We start from the raw sequence: 19049 nt of genomic DNA, 5'->3' as shown, positions 1-19049 counted from the left end.
GAAGAAGAAGAAGAAGAAGAAGAAGAAGAAGAAGAAGAAGAAGAAGAAGAAGAAGAAGAAGAAGAAGAAGAAGAAGAAGAAGAAGAAGAAGACCAAAGACTCGTCGCATTCCATTCCATGGAATGGCTCGAGCCAGTTAAACTTGTGGAAGATTGTTGGACACACAACCTCAATGTGGCTCAAAGAGCTGAGCTCCAGCATGTTTTGGCATCAAATTCCCGCTGCTCAATATGGGACCTCCTGTATGAAATCAAACTTTCTGAATGATCAATTAGAATAAACCTTTACATTTAGGTTTACTTTTTTGAATTAAAGCTGAGAGGAAATTACTTAATTTTGCTTCTAAAGTTGTCACATTTATTTTAATTGAACTAAAAACAGACCTATTTAGTTCGGAAACTTTCATTTTTCTATAAATTGAATTCTAATCTCTTATATATTTTTTGTCTTTACGGCTATATTGTGAGCTAAATAATCATGATTATTGATTATCCCGACACAGGAGTTGGAGCAGGTGCAAAGAAGATGCTGCAGGAGCATTGTCCCGCCCTCCTCCCCGTCCACCCTGAGGCAGGATGAAGACACCTCCTCTGCCCTCATAGTGTAACTGAGACATCATCAAGGGGTCAGAAACAAACTCTTTTATAACTCTTTTATAATTTGAGCTCTTCAATTGTTTTTATTTTTAGTGTCTCTTTGTATTTTAATAGTGTTTATCATTTTCATTTTCGTATAGGCCTATTTATAATGCTAGCTTTTATGCAAATGTTTTATGTTTTTTTTTGTCAAACTTTAATAATTCTAACTTTAAGGTGCAGTAGAAGGACCAATAACTTGACTGCAGGCGAAAATTAACATCTCAATGTTTATTGTACACGGTCCCTATATACATGAATACCATACTATACCTTCACTGTAGTTCTCCTCGAGGTTTCTTGAACTTATGTGGGTGCACCAGTTTTGATGATTCCATAACAGTATTGTTTTGCATCCATCCACTGTCTTCCGCTTTACCCGGGGTCGGGTCATGGAGGCAGCAGACTGAGCAGGGAGGCCCACACCTCCCTCTCCACACACTCTTCCTCCAGCTCCTCCAGGAGGGCGTAGAGGCGTTTCCAGCCACAGAAAGATATTGTCCCTCCAGCTGGGCCTCCTCCAGGTGGGATGCCCAGAACACCTCTTCAGGGAGGCGTCCTGGAGGCATCAAGAACAGAGGCCTGAGTAACCTCAGCTGGCTCCTTCTGATGTGGAGGAGCAGTGGCTCTACTCCAAGCTCCTTCTATGGGAATGAGCTCCTCACCCTGACTAAATGAGTGGAGGAAACCCATTTCTACTCACCACCCGCGAGGTGATGATAGATGACTGGACCACAGACCACCATGGCTGTTGGGGCATAGAATGTTGGTATTGATTTCCTACATGAAATAAATCTAAAGTGTTCCTTTATTATTATTTTTCTGAAGAGTATATTTTACAGGCATATTTTATTTCAAAACAGCTTGAATGACCATGCCTGGTAAACCAACTGACTTATCTTCTTGCATTTTATACAAGGAGAAATATTTTTTAAATCTATTTATTCATTGACCTTTATTTAACCTGGAAAGTGCCACTGAGTAACTGAGGGAGCAGCCAGGCAGGACTATTTCCCTTTTTTGGATTTAATACAATTGACCACAAGAGGGCGCCATTAGCCGTTATTTAGATGGCTGCTAAAGAACATAAGTGCCCAAATGCCCTTTATAACTTAGAAATAAAATTCAATTGGCCACTAATTGACGTTTCCGCAGCTTTTGTTCTTCCTTCATCTAAAGACAGGACTAATAAACAACCCGAGCCGTCCCGGCCAAATCCAATTTCTGCGTGAATCATAGATGAACTCACCAGCTTCTTTCATTTCCATGGTTCTTCCTTAGTTGTTATGTCCGATTGTCTCCTCCTTCCTCACTCAGGTTTGGGCATGCCAGGGATGACGTCACAGCCCGTAAGCAAACACGTGTGGCGGCTCCAGCTTCGGGGATTGTCGGCAAGAGCCGAGTTCAGCCGAGCGCAGCGCAGACAACGCGGGCAGGACCTAATCCCCGCACTTCCCTGTTTTGATGTTATTCTGAGAGGCGCGTCCTCTTCGTTTGCATGAGACGCGCGTGCCTTTGCTTTGATGCCACTGAGCATCCGTCCACACCCACGGGACTTTGGTTTGCGGCGAAGATGCGCCGCTGTGAGATTTCCATTGACCTTCTTCAGCGTCGCTCAGCAGCTCCACATCCCTGAAGGCTGGCCCCTGCTGCCCCTGCTGCCCCTGCTGCCCCTGCCGCCGCTGCCCCTGCCGCCGCTGGTGCCGCCGCCGCCGCCGCTGCCGCTGTCGCCCGGGGCCGCCTCCTCCGCGGACCCGGCTCCTCTGCCTCCGCTCTGATTGCCTTTCAGTCGGTAATCTCAGATCTTTTTATCATCAAGACCGAGGCCGATGCCCGTCGCTCTGTCATCCCGGCATTATCATGGTGGAGTTTCCATCCCTCAGCCCTTACTGGCCTCTCCTCCGCTTCCTGGTGCCTTTGGCCATCACAAATGTGGCCATCGACCTCGGAGAACAGGTAAGCTCTGCATTTATTATTTATTATTTATTTCTGCATCATCTCGTGCGTAGTCAGAGCAGCAGCAGTGCGTCCGTGAAGGCATCGTCTGTGATCGTGCTTCTGTCACAGATATAACCGCGTTATATCACGAGGATTAGAATGAAGAGAGCAGGCCCACGCAGTCTGCTCGAGTCCCGGTGTGGAGCTGCTTCACTCATGACACTCTATTTATGATCCATATTTTAGGACCAGAACACAGTGCGCCCTCTTCTGCCTCTGTTTTTGTCTCGTGCATTTCCGGTCGGCTCTGACCAGATGATTGATCTTGCGTCTGGCCCATGGATCTATTATAATATCGGTCTGCCCTCACCCAAGGGACCTCATGGGTGCTGTGACACCTCAAACACACTGAGCCAGGGAGATGTGCGGATTAAGCTTATGTAATGGCCCTGTAGCGGGTATAAATAGCACACTGTCATGCAGAGCGAAAGGGCAATAGTAGTAAAGGTAAAAGTGAAAGAAGGTTCCATTATTGTTCGCCAGTGTCCAGTCACTTACAGTGAGTCAGGTCAAGCTTGGTTTGTTATCTAAATGAGTTGATTTACTTGATGACCTGCACATGGTGAATGATAAAGCTGAATGAAGTCATGTGAGACCCTCACTACAAAGTGACCCCTCTGTCTTTTGCAGGCTCTCAACAGGGGCATAGCCAGTGTCAAAGAGGACACAGTGGAAATGCTGGCCAGCTATGGCTTGGCATACTCTCTGATGAAGTTCTTCACTGGGCCCATGAGCGACTTCAAGAATGTGGGCTTGGTGTTTGTCAACAGTAAGAGGGACCGGAGGAAGGCCGTCCTGTGCATGGTGGTGGCAGGAGCCATCGCCTTTGTTCTGCATATCTTAATAGGTGTGTCAGAGCTGTCTCTCAAACCGCCTCGTAAACTATAGTCACTCCTGTACAAATAAAGAAAAGGAAAATCAAAATCCTTACTGTGAGAATCTAACTGTGGCCCATGTCTTTCTGCAGCCTACACAGATTTAGGTTACTACATCATTAATAAACTGCACCATGTGGATGACACGGTGGGACACAAGACGAGAAGAGCCTTCTTATACCTGGCAGCGTTTCCTCTGCTGGATGCAATGGTGAGTGAACTGTGCCGTGCAGGACCTGTGTAATCAGCCGACACATAAGTACTACTGACCTCCCCATGGCGTTCAGTAGTTGTAGCGCAGTCAGCAGAACATTTGGTAACATTGTTTGTATGTAGGCATGGATTCACGCCGGGATCCTCCTCAAGCACAAATTCAGCGTTATTGTCGGCTCTGCCTCCATTTCAGATGTGGTGGCCCAGGTAATATGACTTAAACTAAAGTACAAACCGGTTGTGGAGCTAAATGCACTTTCACTAAGACATGTTAATGGTTTGTCGTTCCCTTGGTGGGCAGATTGTGTTCGTGTCCATTCTCCTGCACAGTAACCTGCAGTGTGTGGAGCCCCTGCTCGTCCCCATCCTGTCCTTATACATGGGTGCCTTGGTCCGCTTCTGCATCGTTGGTCTGGGCTACTATTGTAATATCCATGACAACATCCCAGAATCCAGTGGGCTCGACGTGGGGGTGAGAACTCACTATTGACAATCATTTGACATTCAGTTTTGTCAATATTTGTTTCCTTGTAACAGGAGGATGTTTGATGTTTGATCTGTTTGTTTCTTGATGTTTTTGCGACCTCTTTAATGTTACAATACTCTATTCTGTTGTTATTCTTATGTCTGTACTTAACCTTCCAGGGAGATGCCACTATTAAGAAGATGCTGAGCTTCTGGTGGCCCCTGGCCCTCATCCTGGCCACGCAGCGCATCAGCCGCCCCATTGTTAACCTGTTTGTATCCCGTGACCTCAAGGGGACCTCGGATGCTACAGAGGTGGGTTGACAACATATCCTTTTACTTTATAGGATATGAATACTAATAATATTGTGAACTTTCTAATTGGCAGAATTTCTCTCAAGTTTCATGAAAAGGCCAGGTGCTCACACACTTCTCTAGAGCTTTCAGGTTAGCATAGGCTCCAACTGCTAAAGACAATACAAAACAAAGGTGTTTACCAGAACAGACTGGAAATCAGTCACAACACCGGCTGCTGGTGGTTTGGGTGATTCACACTTTGGTGTAAAACTCTGGCCATGACAAGTACAAATATGGCTCTACTGGTACTTTTCCTGCTGTAGTGGTGGGTCACTCTAAACACTATATAGTATATATACATAAAGAGTAGAAGCTGAGCTTCCAGGAGAGTTGTGGATAAACGGTGCTCCTAAAAGTCTGCTGCGTGCTCCATGTGTGGTGTTTTCCAGTGTGATATGATGACTTCTGTTTGTCATTACAGGCCGTGGCTGTGCTCACCGCCACATACCCAGTGGGTCACATGCCTTATGGTTGGCTGACTGAACTCAGAGCCGTATACCCTGCGTTTGACAAGGTAAATGTGACACTTGTTTATTTAAGGTGTGTTCTACAGTGCTCTTATGTCTCTTTGTTTGACTATTTCCAGAATAATCCAAGCAACAAGCTGAATGCCAATACTCCTGTAACAAAATCACACATCAAAAAGTTTACATTCTGCTGCGTGGCCTTGTCCCTAACGGTAAGAAGAGATAACTGTTGTCTTGTCGGTCCACATTCACTCTCATGACTGACACAACCGGTTCATTGAAATGCAAAAACAACTCTAATTGTCAGCTTTCTGTAAAGTCCCATGTGTCACCAAAGATAACATGAAAAGATTAAAAAAACACAGTTTGTGACATGCCCTCGCAGCATGCATACTATACTGTACTGTACTGTTTGTACTGTACTGTTTGTTACATAGTTAACTGTTTGTTACTATGTTTGTTACATAGTAACAAACAGTACAGTAATGTGGAAGCACTGGTGGTGTACTTTGTGTACTTTTCTTTGCCATCCCATGGAGGTTTCAGGTTGCAGGGACACACACGAGGGTAGAGGCAAAGGGGGCTGTGTCCCCACCTCTAACACTCCCACCGAACGTAAGAGCTTAATAAAATCAGCATTCCCGTTGAACATATCAGTAACACATTCCTAAAGCCCCATACAGGTTGTTTACATGTCCTTTGAGTCACTACTGACTCATGTGATGGCACTAAAGTGCACAGATTCACTTAAGTGCTGAGCACATGTTCCAAAACTCTAAACTTTCAAATTAGAAAAACAGGATGAGGTTGTGGCTGGAGGTGGGCGGGTGTCAGAGCAGATGTTGTAAACATGTATGTGGGGTGGGTGTGTCATGTGCGCTCAAAGGTGCAGTGTCAGAACTTGTTCAGATTACTCTTCAAGCAAAAACAACAAAGGAAAACACATCAGGATTTCATCCACATTCAAAATTGGCATGTTATATGGGGAACATCTTCAAATATTTGGAAAAATAATGGCATGGGACTGTTTATATCCCTCTTCATTTAGAATAATGCTTCTGTGCAGGAGATGTACTTTGTATATTCATTATGTTTATAAAGCAGCAACAATTATTGTAATAACAGCTCATATCGTTTCAGTAATATTTAGAAGAAGGATGGTGAATACCTTTATTGTTGTTTTCACGACCATGGTTATTCATGTCACATTCATTCACAAATCCAGCAGCCTTTGCATTGCTGCGCTCGTGGTGGTTATTGTGCTTCAGCCTGTGACAATCGCATTGTCCTTCATGTTTGTGGATGTTTCATGTGGACTTCAAAGGCCCATGTTCAATCCAAAGCCCTTGTGCTAATGAACCAGTGCAGTCTGCACCTTCAATGTAAAATTAATTGGCTGTGCCTTTTTCTCCGCAGCTTTGTTTTTTAGTGTTTTGGAGCCCTCATGTATCAGAGAAGATCCTGGTTGATGTCATTGGAGTGGAATATGCTTTTGCAGAGCTTTGTGTGGTCCCGCTACGAATTTTCTCCTTTTTTCCTCTGCCAGGTACGTAACTAAATGATTGTGGTCTGTTTCCTGTCCAGCTGGATTTTCTTTGTCTCTGTGGCAGACTGTGTATCTGAGAGCACACTGTATTTCCTGTTTGTGTGGCAGTGACTGTTCGGGCCCATCTGACTGGATGGCTGATGACCCTGAAAAAGACCTTTGTGCTGGCTCCCAGCTCGGTTCTGCGCATCATCGTCCTCATCACCAGTCTTGTGGTGCTTCCTTACATGGGGTAAGCAGACTCCAGAGGCAAATGACACCAGTACATGTAATATTTATCAGAGCGTCATAAAACGTTTGAACACAATGAAAAACAGAAAAATAAAGCAGATTAACTGTTTCTAGGGTTCATGGAGCTACACTCGGAGTTGGGTCTCTTCTTGCCGGTTTCATTGGAGAGTCAACTATGGTTGCCATAGCAGCCATCTATGTTTATAGGAAGCAGGTAAAAATAACACTTAATTCAAGTTGTTCAAAGCCAAACTGCCCCACTGTCAGTGATGGCTGTCCTCCTGCATTCGTTCTGAACCAAACTGCTTTGGAGCAGTATCTGTTTGACTGTGTAGAATACAATGAGAATGATCTACGGCCAAAGAGAGGTTTGGGTCATAGAGGAGAGGGTACGTCTCAATTTTCTTTCCTCACCTCCTCTACTCACTTTGATGGCTTCTTCAGCTGTCAATCAAATGTTCCATATCATACACAGCCCAGAGGAGGCAAAGGACAACTATGTATTATTGCAAAAGGAACACCAGCAGAGGATAAGGATGATTAAGTAGCATTAGTATCATGCTCTTTTTGACCATCGGCTTGTTTCTCCTGCTTTGCGTCTCAACTCCTTTCTCCTCACTGTCTCGTGGAAGAATCAAGGAGGCGAGGAAAGAACCGAGATGTGCCCATAATAAGTCAAGTTTGGGATTGAAGAGAAGGCATCAGGATTCTTTTTATCCCTTCTGACTGCCCAAGGGAGAGAGAACCGAACTGACTGAAGTGTTAGTGTTGGTTTAAAATCAAGTCATCCAATAAAACCATCTAATAAAAGAACCGGAACTCAAAGAGCCAATGATCTAAATTATATTTTTGTTTTATGTTTCACTGAAGTGTCAAATACGTTCAACTGTCTAATCTATACTGTTGTTTTCAGAAAAGGGAGACTCCCAACGAGCTGGTGGTGGAGGGGGAAGACGCCGCCCCGATGAGTGAAGTGTGCTCCAGGAATCAGATGGATGCCATTGAGGAGGTCCAGGAGGAGGAGGAGCAGGAGTGAGGTCAGTCTGTCCCTCTGACCAAGTGAACTAAAGAGACTGGTCTTTGTCATGTGGACCAACATGTTAAACGCACAGTGTAAAGAAGCCATGCACCTCGTCTCCTCATCTGTGTAAATACTGAGACTTCTGCCGAGTTCATCCACCGAATGTGTGTCTACTACGAACAAGGAGGATCCGAGTAGTGGTGCAATTGCCAAGAGTTATTGTTTTCTATCAGGACTAAGAGGCTCTGCCACACTTTTGTTTTTGGGTTGTGCAATTGTAATTTACACTACATTGTGTATATATTGTTTTTATAGGTAATGCAATATTGCAGCGAGGGGTCAGGAATCTCTCATTTACCATGTGTGCTAGAAAATAATATGGTTCTGTTTGTTCAATGCAGTTCAGGGTCAATCTTTTGTTTTTCCAAACAATATTTTCCTGGTAGTCTTCATACTTTCTGTATATACTGTAAAGGCAAATTCTTTTATGGCAAACAAATAGCTTTAATATTGACTTGTGTATAGATCTTAATCATAAAAGACTTCCACAAAATGGTTCTTTGATTTATTTAATGCCATTCAAATTCACCACTGCAGAACATTCCTGCAAATGGCATTTCATGTGTGGTATCACTGTCACCTAGGGAAAGGTCTCATCGCACTTGACCAACATTCATACTTATTGTGCATTATTTCTAAGGCAACATGGAGGACCAAGCAAGCCTTTAAACAGAGTCCAGGGCTGGTGGTTGGGACTGTTGACAGTCTTCATTGCAACATTGGCACATTAGTTCTTTCAGAACAGCTTGGTTAAAGGCAACACGTTACACATAGAGTCTGACACACACTTACACGACACACAACACACAGTCTCCCTCACACGTCAGCCTCTGTCATGTGATGAGTGACCTGTTAAAACCTGATCAATTCATTCTTTCTAGAGTCTGCTTCAGTCAAATTCATTTCCTTCACAAATAAATTATTCCAGCTCATGACCAAGTACCCCGACTCCAGTGCAAGCCCCCAACACATGATTCCATATTGTTGGCCGCTCTCCTATGTCGACAAAAAGCCATTAACAAAAACCTTGTACGTTAAACACTATTCCTGCTTAGCCTTGTTCCCACTCGCAGCAAACCCACGCGACACAACACAGAAGATGATCCCAGTGGAAAGGCGTTGGACCCGGACTCTCCTTACAGTACAGTAGAGTGCATGTAAACCACAGGGCCAGAGTCCTCGTGCTCACGTACATGGACCTGAGGAGTGTGTGTGTATGGCAGGAGTGGCATCAGCTGCACCGGGGCTCCTCGGGCGGATCTGCAGCTTCTCGCACGGGCACGTTGTAGTGGCGGTCGTCCTCGGTGACCAGACACACGCGGGGCCAGTCGTCCTTGTGGTCGTCCGGGTAGAAGGTGACAAACTCCTCTGTGTCGGCCTTGTACAGTCTGTAAACTTGAATAGTGCACCGTAAGGCGTAGCCCAGCAGGAACATCTCCACCTTCAGAGGCAAACGGACACACGGATAATTACAGGTTAGTCACCAGTCCATAACAGCACTTTTCTACCTGCAGAGGCACGCCGCCGTAATAATAATGGTAATGATAATAAAAGAAGAAGTAGGAGGAGGAGTCATACACAGACGTAACAGCCCATAATCTTATTTACCCCCAGGGCTGATGAAGCAACCTCCAGAACCAATACACAAAAACAGGTGGCGTCATGTCTTGAGCTTGACCTGACCCAGTCACATTATGAACTGTTGCTAGTGAACAAACAGCACGGATCAAAAACAAGAACAAATACATGTTTGGGTTTTGGGGGATGCAAACACAAGCATTCTAATGCTCTCTTTAGTTAGCTGGCTCTTGAATAGTAAAACAAACTTATTTTATGATCCATTTAGCTCTTGTGCCGACACATTCATCCCCCAGTGTAGACTGTGTTAAATGTCTTGCTCAAGGACATAAGTGAACAAATAAATAAAGCTTGGTGGCGGCGGAAGAAGTACTCGATATACAGTGTACAGTATAGTTTATGCGAGATATAGTAAGTACGGTATATTTTTCATGTCTTAGTTTACTGTTTAACAGAAACAACTGAATTGAAATCCTTATTTTATTTGTATTTTTTTGTTGTTGATGTTAATACTCAAACGATGGACGAAAAAGGGTTCAAACAGTAAAAGTATCCACTGTAAGTACAGTCCTTGTACTTTTGTACTCCTTCACTTTGCACCATTGGTTTCTGCCCCACTTCACCATCAAACGCATGGGCCCTTCTGGTCAGGTCAAGTGTGCAGTCTATGGCGAGCTGAACACAACCTAAAAGAGTGCGTCTCACCTGCTCCAGCCCCGCACTGAGGCCCACGTGGCTGAGGTGGTTGGCGAGGAAGGAGCGTGGGCAATCGGACGAGTCCCGAGCAAACAGGAGCCAGCAGAAGAGCGGCGTGTCGTCCCCCTTCTGCATGGAGCCATGCAGCTCCACAGAACGGGCCAGCATCAGCACCTTCAGGGCCTCCAGCAGCCCCAGCTCCTCTTCTCCGCCCTGGAACCACTGCTCACAAAGCTGCTGCCGCTCGGCCGGAGACGCACAGTCCACGGCCGCCTGCCACTGGGATAAAAACAACAGTTAGCATCACTAAACTAGACAGATGTAGATGCAGTTTATAAGCAGCTATACATACTACTCTACCATGCCATGTGATGTACTGTATGTGATATAGCTCTAATGAAGAGACTTGTGTCTTTTACATGACTCTTGTGACTCCCATCAAACCCCAGGGACAGGACAAAATGATACTGTCCAGTTACTGCTAACACCAACATTCTCTAAACTGTGTGGTTGATGATGCAATGAGAAACACACAAACTGTTGCTGCATTTTGTAAGTCAGTGCAGAGCCATCAAATGGGCGTGACTGACAGGCAGGCTATCAATCAGAGAAAAGCATGGTACGTTCCTGTCCAAACAAACTTGTTTATAGAGGAAAAAAGAAAATAACAGAGGACTGAGAAACGGCCCCAATTTCTGCAGAGTAAAAAAAACAAAACTGTAAATCTAACAAATTAAGTTATTTAGTTTCTGAAGGTTATGATAATATTCAGAGGGGAATTATTCCGCATTTGAAAGACATGATACAATTTAGCCATTGTAGGTTTTTGATTGTAGGTGTACTGTGTGTACTCCAATGACACTATAGCTGTAAAACTATGTTTTCTCTATAAAAAAATAAATGTTTTTCTAAAGAAAAAATAAATAAATTGTGTCTACAACTGAAAACTCCTGGAATGAGGGATTTTTGTTTCTAATGAAAGATAGTAATCCTTTCACAACCCAGTTTGACGACTTTTTTTTGCAAAAGTACAAAACCAATAACTGTTGAAACTAAGTAAATAATAGTGATAGAAAAACGCACCCACTTTACAAACTGAATGTTCAACATTTCGAAATGGCCTATTGTATCATTGCCCTGAGGCAACAGTGTCAGGAATGTCACTCAACAGTACTACCTCAGGTCTAAAGAATTTGAGGTTAAAGATAAGATATTACGTGCAATATACACAAAGCTACAGCTTTTCCAAACCTTCATTTGAGAACTCATGTTGGCCGTTCCCTAAAGCCACATACTGTACATGTTCAAAGAAATTAGTGTGACGCGGAAAGCAGAACAACAGAAAACAGAAGTCTATTTTAGGAACAGAGTTACAGAAACCATAATGTTGTCAGGCACAAGCCCTACAGAGCCAGGTTTCTGTGAGGATGTAAACTCCAGCCTCCTGCTGCCAGTGGCACCGTCTGACCATAAACTGTGTGCTTAGGCCCCTCGCTGCTCAAGTTAAGGGGCTCTGTGGCTGTAACTGTTGCTTTGAGGCTGAGGGCCCTAATCCCTGGCCCATTACAATGTCAAGAAAAAAGGGGGAAACATACCATAAGGGGCTCTGCAAAGCTGCATTTAGGGCGCTGCCTCTCTTTAACATATGGAAACAATCATATGGAAAGACTGTGGCTGAATATCAATACTCCCAGTGTCCATGGCTGGCATAAAAATAGACTTGTGGTGAAGCCACTCTAAGTCTTTCAAACACTTCCTGACAGTGTAGACTAGGACTAGAGCCCTACCTTCTTTTGCAGACACTCCATGTAGCTTTGCAGTTGTTGGGTGACATCTCCCGTCCCATCTCCTCGCAGACACTCCCCCGGAAATATCCACTGACATATCAAACCCTCTTCTGCCTCCAGCTCTTTTGGCAGCTGTGAATACAACAAATATAAGCCACAGTCTCGTAAACTGTTAGGGTTCTGCATTATATTTATTACCATTGTAATGCTGTCTTCCCTCAGCCACTGGGGCATTTGGGTGGTGTGGCACAAGACCTGGTACAAAGTGGCTCTGAGGGCGCAGTAGTTGTCGCCTCTCACTCTCCTCAAGCTGCTAAACGTCTGGGAAATCTCTTTATAACCCTGCAAAGGCCAGCACAAGTCACCTAAAATCAATGCAAAGTCCTTCTTCAGTGGACCATTTACGTTCCAACAGTCACCTTTCTAATGAGTGCACTTTTGGCAGTGTTTCCTTTCCACTCCCTCTCGCTATAGGGTAAAATATCCACTGCTCGAGCGAGACTGCACCCATCCTTCAGCTTTAAAACTGAAAAAGACGAGGTAAAGTGAGCCTTTTTCAGATCCAAATTGACAATCAAAAAGGTCTAGTGATGTTTCAGAGGGATGTACTCACAGGGTTCTGACAAAGATGGGGCCCCTGCTTCAGTGCCAAGTTCAGCAGAAATGTCCTCTTCTCCTCTGTACAAGTCCTCCTCACTAATTGGAAACGAAAAAGTGTAAACTTGATGCAGGTATAGTGCTCATGTGTTACTATGATCATCCCTTGGGTTTCTATATTCTCTAAAGAGATGTAAAAATGATCTTTCCTCAATGCAAAACTAGAGGTCATCAATATTGTATTGAAAAGCTTTTATTTGATTGGCAATGGCTGGTTGTTTTAGAAAAGTTCTTCCAAATGTGTTAACTTTACTTACAATTTTCTACTTGGCATTGATCTATAAATTTGCAAGTATTTAATTTTTGTCTAAATAATAAATATACACTGTTAGACAAATTAGAGAACAATCAACAGTTAGAACCTGTTCTCCAGGTCATCCACATCATCACTCTTTGTGGCTGCAGGAGTCTCCATGGGTGCAGCGTCTCCTCCCTTTGCAGGAGAACAGCTCTCAGGCAGCTGCTCCGTGCTGCTCACCACAAACACCTCTTCAGCCAGAGCTTCTGATGAGGCACATTCAGTTTTCTCCAGCGATCCTCCTTGTGTTTCTTCACAATCTTCACCTGGAGCTGCTTCTTTAGTTGTTATACCCGTCTCAGTATTTTCTGCAATGGTCTCTGGACAAGCGTCCTTGATGAAATATTCTGGAGCACAAATTTGGACCTGTTGCGAGCTGTAAAATGAGAGCATTTTTTGTTTTCAAAATGACATTCATCAGTGTGAATACTCTTAAAATGTGTCAGAAGTAAAATGGTTTTATAAACAAAACAAACCTTTAGTATTTGCAAGAATAAGAAAACTAGTCTGGTCTTATACAACAGTGTCATCTAGTGGTAATAATGAAACAGTCATGCATCTTAGGAAAAATAAATAGCGTGCGGTTGTGCTAACCACACACAGTGAGTGAAACAGTCCAGAAAATACATACTCTGTATCATTATTATAATACATTCCCAAAGGACAACAAAAACTAAACTCAATGCTAAGCAACACACTATTGTACCATTTCCTGTTGTTTGTTGTCATTGAAAGCGTAGTCTTTAAATGTGCACACACTGACCTCTGGCACTCCTCTGCTGCAGCTGTAGTGTGTGGGTCAGTGCTGGACAGGCCGTCCACACCTCTGTGGTCAGACCCAGTGGACACTGGACCCACAGAACACTCTGGAACATGGCTTTGTGTCTCCTCACCATTGGCTTCCACACACACAGGAGAGCTTCTGGTGTCCGGGTCATCTTTGTCATCACTAGATAAACAATCATAGTTAAACTGGTACTTTTAAGTGTAATAATTAACTACATTGAAAAGAGATGGCTTGGTAGCATTACTAACTGTGTATCTTAGATATGCAACTGAACAGCTTAACAGTTCCTGTTATTTAACATTAAATAATGACAAAGAAATAGTTATATCTTCTTTAAAACAGGACTGAAAGTGTAAAGCTCACTGTAACGTCACAGGACTTACCTGCATGAAGCCTCCGCATTAACGTTCACTTCCTCATTAATGTCAACGATTGGGAACACCTGAGAATGTGGTGCAGCGGGTTCAGTGCTGTGCTGCTCTGCTTCCTCCTTCATTTGTACAGTCTCTGTAGACTGTTTAGCTGCACATTTGTCAAGGGAAACCGGACACTCTTCATTGTTGTTATTGATTGTGTCCATGATACTGTGCTCTTCTTTAGGATTAGTCTCTGTGAGGGACGGGGTTTCAGTGCAGACTGCTACTGCTGTTCCATTCAGGCATTTGTCCTCCGCTGCAGTTTCTTCTTCTACTGATGTCGTTTTTGAAACATTCCAGCCAGCGTGAGCACAACCCAACTGTGGAGGGGTTAAAGTGCTTTGCTGTTCAGCACCCTCCGAGTCAGCCATCCGAGCCTGTATATCTACTCCCAGTGCATGAGCCGAGTTCACTGTGTGTTGGGGTGATTTGTTGGAAGATGCATCTGTTTGGAGACTACTTTTCTGCAATGTTCCATTCTCCTGAGTACAGAAGGTCTCTGTCTCAGCCTCCTTATGAAGTTGGTCTTTACTGTGTAACATGGAAGAGAATTGGTGCAAATCAAAAAACAGACCCACTCGATTATGTAACATTGCAGAGTCTGAAGTCTGGATTAGTTTAATGATCATCGCTGTCTAGACTGTTATTTTGTGCTTACCTTATGTCCTCCTCAAGCCCTGGTCCACATGTGCCCCCCACTGACAGAGCACCGGGGGTTTCAGCCGGGGGCACAGCAGCCTTCGAGTCATTCTGCAGCAGACTTGTTTCCTCTGCACTGTCGCAGGGGCCTTTGTTTTGGCAGCAGCAACAGTTCCCCATGTGCCTGCTTCCTCTGTTTGGGAAGGGTAAAGGGTGACCCAGCTTTCAGGAGTCCATTGTCCAGAAGATCAAGCAGCGGCTACAGCCCCTAAGACATGTCAGATTCATATCTGTGGGCACAGAAAGCAAAAAAATCAGTGGATACTCAAGTAACCCATCTATGTAGTCAGTGCCAGTAATGCAGTATTATCATTTATCAGGGTGGACTTTGGAATTTATTAAAGTGATTAGTAGACATGCAGTTTGTCTTAATACGCAGGCTATTCGTGTATGACAGCAGTACAACATGTGTGGAGGAATCTATAGAATGTATACAAACCTCAAAAGCTGCTCATATGCAAAGCCTTTCAGTGCATAAGATCACAAGCTGTCAAGACAAGGAAGTAACGCTAATGCAACTGCACAGTCCAAACAACGCATGAAAACTGCCAGCACAAAACATTTACATTTACCTGGGTTAAGACAGAAGGGCGAGAACATTCACGGCTTCAATCGTGTAGCTCCAGTATCTTTTACTTTTGGTTGGCTGCTCAACAGACTCACATTAGCTTTACGGCTAGCTCGGATAAACTTAATAAACAAAGCTGCGCCGCGGAGAGGATCCCGCGGCTCATTGGCACCACGGTTACAACTGCGGTGTTATGTGCGACCACCGGCCCGGGCTCTCAGTGAGTGGCAACGCGTACAAAGCCGACCTGGACATGTTTTAGTGCGGAACATCTGTTGGCACGAACCCCTAGCATCGCCTGAGCAGCAGGGTCATGGCTCGGTCCAGCGCATGACGTCATACACATGTGCGCCACGAGCTGCCGCTGCTGCGTTCACGTGCGGCTCGGTTTATCCCGGTTTCACAATAAAGCTTCAATATCGTACATCTTTGACATTGCTTTGCGTGTGATGCCAGATTATTAACTATACCGCTTTTTTTTTAATTGAACAGCGTACAATATGAATACAAATGTAAAGAAAAAAAAAAAGGATATAAAGCAAAATCCAATCTAATGAGCTTTAAAGACATGTTTTAACAAATGTCTGTTGGTTGAACACAAAATCGTTTGAATATTGTTATGGTGATATTAAAAATTAAACCAAGATAATTAAACCAAGATAACCTAAATATTGCCCACCCCTAAATCGGCTTGGAAAAAGAAACTGATCCAATGAAAATGCCATTTCCTATAAATTATATACATTTACTTTTCACAGTTCACAGTTCTTTGTTATAGAAAATTCCTTTGGATGTCTTTATTTGCTAGTGACTCAACGTAGGCAGTCAGTTCCAGAGGGAGTCCTAACTCTGTCACAAGTTGCGTACATCGCTGAATCAACACCAAAAGTTTATTCTCTAAAGAGTCGGAGGAGGAGTCTGGACATCTGCGCGGCTGTTTTGGGACGTCCGTTTGCATTTCTTCTCCGCCCTTGCAGCAGTCCGTCTCCTTGCACTGCTCTCCACAGCAGCCCCCTCCAGCCGCCACAGCCCCTAGATCCTCCATGGCCTCAGAGATGTCACTCACGCTGGGCTGAGGCTTTTCCATAGTCCTTTTGATGTCCTCCAGGATTGTTTCCTCGTGTTGTGTCACTTGACGCAGGAGGTCGGACACAGTTTGTTTGGCTGGGTTTTCTGGATGCTGGCTCTCACACCAACACGATATTGCCCTAGTGGGATGAGACCCAAAGAGACAACCATGTCAAACACAATGACAAACAGATGACCCAACAAAAAAGCCTTGTGATAGCACTTTACGTTTTACATACATGAGTCATGTTTATTTCTGCATATAATATAAACATATGCACAAAGAATGGCTGAATTTAACCTTTCAGAAATAAAACCGTGTCCTACAAAAAAAATTCAAGGCCATTTTAAATAATGCCAATGACATAAAGGTCGTACGTAACAAATCCTTTAAGGCGACTGACAGCGACAGTCCGTGCTGCTCCTTCCTTAAAGCCCTGGTTAAAGCCTGGCTGAAGGGAGGCCTCTTCTCCATCATCAACCCCATCCACGTAACCGTCCTGACAAACCACAGACAAACTACATTAGAAATACTGTATGATCAAATCAGTCCCCAATTTATTGTTTACAATCTGCTGGGTCAAACTATGAGACTGAACATGAACAGCTCCAAATACAGTAAATACACAACATCTTCATGAAAACAATGTATGGAAAATGATAACATGTTCCCTATTTAAGTGTGAAATTGTTTTTTTCCCTCAGCAAAATGTCTAGTTTAAAACTATTTAAGACAACACATGAAGCAAAAGTATCATGCTGTACCAATTTAGTGTGAAGCTTGACTTTAGGGGCATTGTAGTGGCCACTGCAGTAGTCACACATTAGATAGACAAGACACTCCTTTAAAAATGTACTTTAAGAGTAAAAAAGTAAATTATTTTTCATTTTGGGAACTATTAAGGCATCAAATTAAATGAATAATGTAATTAGTTCATTCATTTAATGTAATTTAATGTGAGACAGGCTTCTACTCTGACAATGTTCAAATCTAAGCTAAAACTGTTTTCTTTAGCAGTGCTTATTAGTGAAATTATTTACTTTGCACTCTTCTCTTTTAGGTCTTAAACTGTTTTGTGTTTTCTGTCATGTATTTGTGATTTTACTGCACTTTTTCCTGTTGTGTGAAGCACTTTGAATTACCTTGTGTATGAATTGTGCTCTACAAATAAACTTGCCTTGAAAATAATAAAACATAAGGATTTCTGTTGATTTTGGTCATTATAGGGAACTTTCTCTATTATTTTTCTCTATAAAGCCAATTTTGTTTGTTCTCAAAAGGGAACTAAAGAAAAGGCTGGCAAAATGTCTCCATAACGTGCTAAAAACAAACATATCAGCCATTTCAGCAGGTTTAAAACCTTAAAATATTACAAAATTTTTTTTGTACTTTCCCACCACTGGTCAGAATGCATCACAAACACAACACTGAAGTTATCAACAGAGAATCATCTTTATTGTTCGGACTTGATTTTAGAAGCACATATTGCTGTCACTAGAGCATGTTTACAGAGTAAAGCACATGAGCAAGGCAGCAGTGTATTAGCCGACATTAGCCTTACCCTAGCTCTTTTCTTCATGTTGGAGGACCACTCTCTGCTCGGAAGGTCCAGCTCGTCTGCGTTCTCATCAAAAACATCTTCTCCGCTCAAAGAAACAGATTTATGCCACGACATGGTGCTTTATTCAGATGGCGCTTTAAAGAGACTAACGTGACATGAATGTTAGCGGTGATGTGTGAGATGTGCGATCACATCGCAGTAAAGCCAACTTTAGCGCGCATCACTAAAAGACGTCATCATTCTGCGACAAAATGGATAACGCCTTAAAGTAAAAATCTATTTTTTGTTTTACTGATTTTAATGGTGTAAATGTTAACAACCAAAATACAGAGCATCATTTGGCATCCAAAATGGTCACGTACCACAGTCTACTTAAAAAAACAACGGTGTTTAATTTTCTTCAATAAAATGTCATGTTGTGCTCAAGTGAACCAGCAGATGGAACCAACGCGTCGTCATTAAACGTCCAAGCGTCACATGTAAAATGAACATTATGCCTTAAGATGAAATGGAAGTTATATTGTCCCCGTTAAATGCGTGGATCTTTAAAATTACTGTTGAATGTAACATTACAATAAGAACTAGTCAAAATCCTCTGACCAGACCCCACAGACAGGAGTTAAGGTAAGTTTTACTTTCAGTTTCATCTGGAAAAAACAATGAACATAACCATGTTAAAAACCTCCCACTTCTCTTAGAATAGACTGTAATTTGACTCTCGGAAAATAGATTTTAAATATCGAAAGCTAATAGACAAACCTACAAATAAAATTCATTTGTATTTATTATTTTTATTTAAACCACAAATACAATAACAAATATATATATATATATATATATATATATATATATATATATATATATATATATAATAATAATAATAATAATAATAATAATAATAGAAATAATTCATTCATTAAATATTTGCATCAGATCATTACACTTGAGGATGATAAGTGACTGTTATTTATTTGGTAACTTAACTATTATATTAAGATAATAACAAAACATCAATGGTAAGAACATCTTACAACAGACAGCACATACCAACAATGATAAGACAAC

The 19049-nt window shown here is 42.8% G+C and overlaps 3 protein-coding genes across 3 annotated transcripts; 1 reads left to right on the top strand and 2 right to left on the bottom strand.

The window, feature by feature from the left end:
* Positions 1–2028: 2028 nt before the first annotated feature.
* Positions 2029–8363, top strand: ankha (ANKH inorganic pyrophosphate transport regulator a). The gene is made up of 12 exons (XM_072451037.1): positions 2029–2591; positions 3264–3480; positions 3601–3719; positions 3845–3928; positions 4023–4193; positions 4367–4501; positions 4965–5057; positions 5130–5222; positions 6427–6556; positions 6665–6788; positions 6902–7001; positions 7701–8363. The coding sequence occupies exons 1-12, from the start codon at positions 2496–2498 to the stop codon at positions 7821–7823; spliced, it is 1485 nt and encodes a 494-aa protein (XP_072307138.1). The 5' UTR covers positions 2029–2495; the 3' UTR covers positions 7824–8363.
* Positions 8357–15723, bottom strand: LOC140364727 (uncharacterized). Its single transcript, XM_072451036.1, has 11 exons — positions 15359–15723; positions 14746–15016; positions 14055–14618; positions 13648–13833; positions 12949–13260; positions 12543–12625; positions 12349–12455; positions 12128–12271; positions 11930–12061; positions 10152–10421; positions 8357–9309 (listed from the first exon to the last, which is right to left on the bottom strand). Exons 2-11 carry the CDS (start codon positions 14904–14906, stop codon positions 9100–9102), a joined length of 2169 nt encoding a protein of 722 aa, XP_072307137.1. The 5' UTR covers positions 14907–15016; positions 15359–15723; the 3' UTR covers positions 8357–9099.
* Positions 15724–16026: 303 nt separating this feature from the next.
* otulina (OTU deubiquitinase with linear linkage specificity a) lies at positions 16027–18098 on the bottom strand. Its single transcript, XM_072451372.1, has 3 exons — positions 17985–18098; positions 16801–16922; positions 16027–16562 (listed from the first exon to the last, which is right to left on the bottom strand). Exons 1-3 carry the CDS (start codon positions 18096–18098, stop codon positions 16127–16129), a joined length of 672 nt encoding a protein of 223 aa, XP_072307473.1. The 3' UTR covers positions 16027–16126.
* Between the last annotated feature and the right edge of the window lie 951 nt (positions 18099–19049).

Source organism: Eucyclogobius newberryi, unplaced genomic scaffold, assembly GCF_026437365.1.
Source record: "Eucyclogobius newberryi isolate DKJ021-1_F unplaced genomic scaffold, fEucNew1.0.hap1 SCAF_18, whole genome shotgun sequence".
NCBI lineage: Eukaryota > Metazoa > Chordata > Actinopteri > Gobiiformes > Gobiidae > Eucyclogobius > Eucyclogobius newberryi.
This window is presented reverse-complemented; position numbering and strand designations above follow the sequence as displayed.

Coding starts and splice junctions, on each gene's coding strand:
- ankha (XM_072451037.1), top strand. CDS start 2,496: ATGGTGGAGTTTCCATCCCTCAGCCCTTACTGGCCTCTCCTCCGCTTC. Junction 2,592..3,263: donor CCATCGACCTCGGAGAACAG/GTAAGCTCTGCA, acceptor TGTCTTTTGCAG/GCTCTCAACAGGGGCATAGC. Junction 5,223..6,426: donor GCGTGGCCTTGTCCCTAACG/GTAAGAAGAGAT, acceptor TTTTCTCCGCAG/CTTTGTTTTTTAGTGTTTTG.
- LOC140364727 (XM_072451036.1), bottom strand. CDS start 14,906: ATGGGGAACTGTTGCTGCTGCCAAAACAAAGGCCCCTGCGACAGTGCA. Junction 12,456..12,542: donor CCCATCTTTGTCAGAACCCT/GTGAGTACATCC, acceptor CGTCTTTTTCAG/TTTTAAAGCTGAAGGATGGG. Junction 10,422..11,929: donor TGGAGTGTCTGCAAAAGAAG/GTAGGGCTCTAG, acceptor TTTTTATCCCAG/TGGCAGGCGGCCGTGGACTG.
- otulina (XM_072451372.1), bottom strand. CDS start 18,098: ATGTCGTGGCATAAATCTGTTTCTTTGAGCGGAGAAGATGTTTTTGAT. Junction 16,923..17,984: donor ACATGAAGAAAAGAGCTAGG/GTAAGGCTAATG, acceptor GTGGTTTGTCAG/GACGGTTACGTGGATGGGGT. Junction 16,563..16,800: donor CGCCTTAAAGGATTTGTTAC/GTACGACCTTTA, acceptor TCATCCCACTAG/GGCAATATCGTGTTGGTGTG.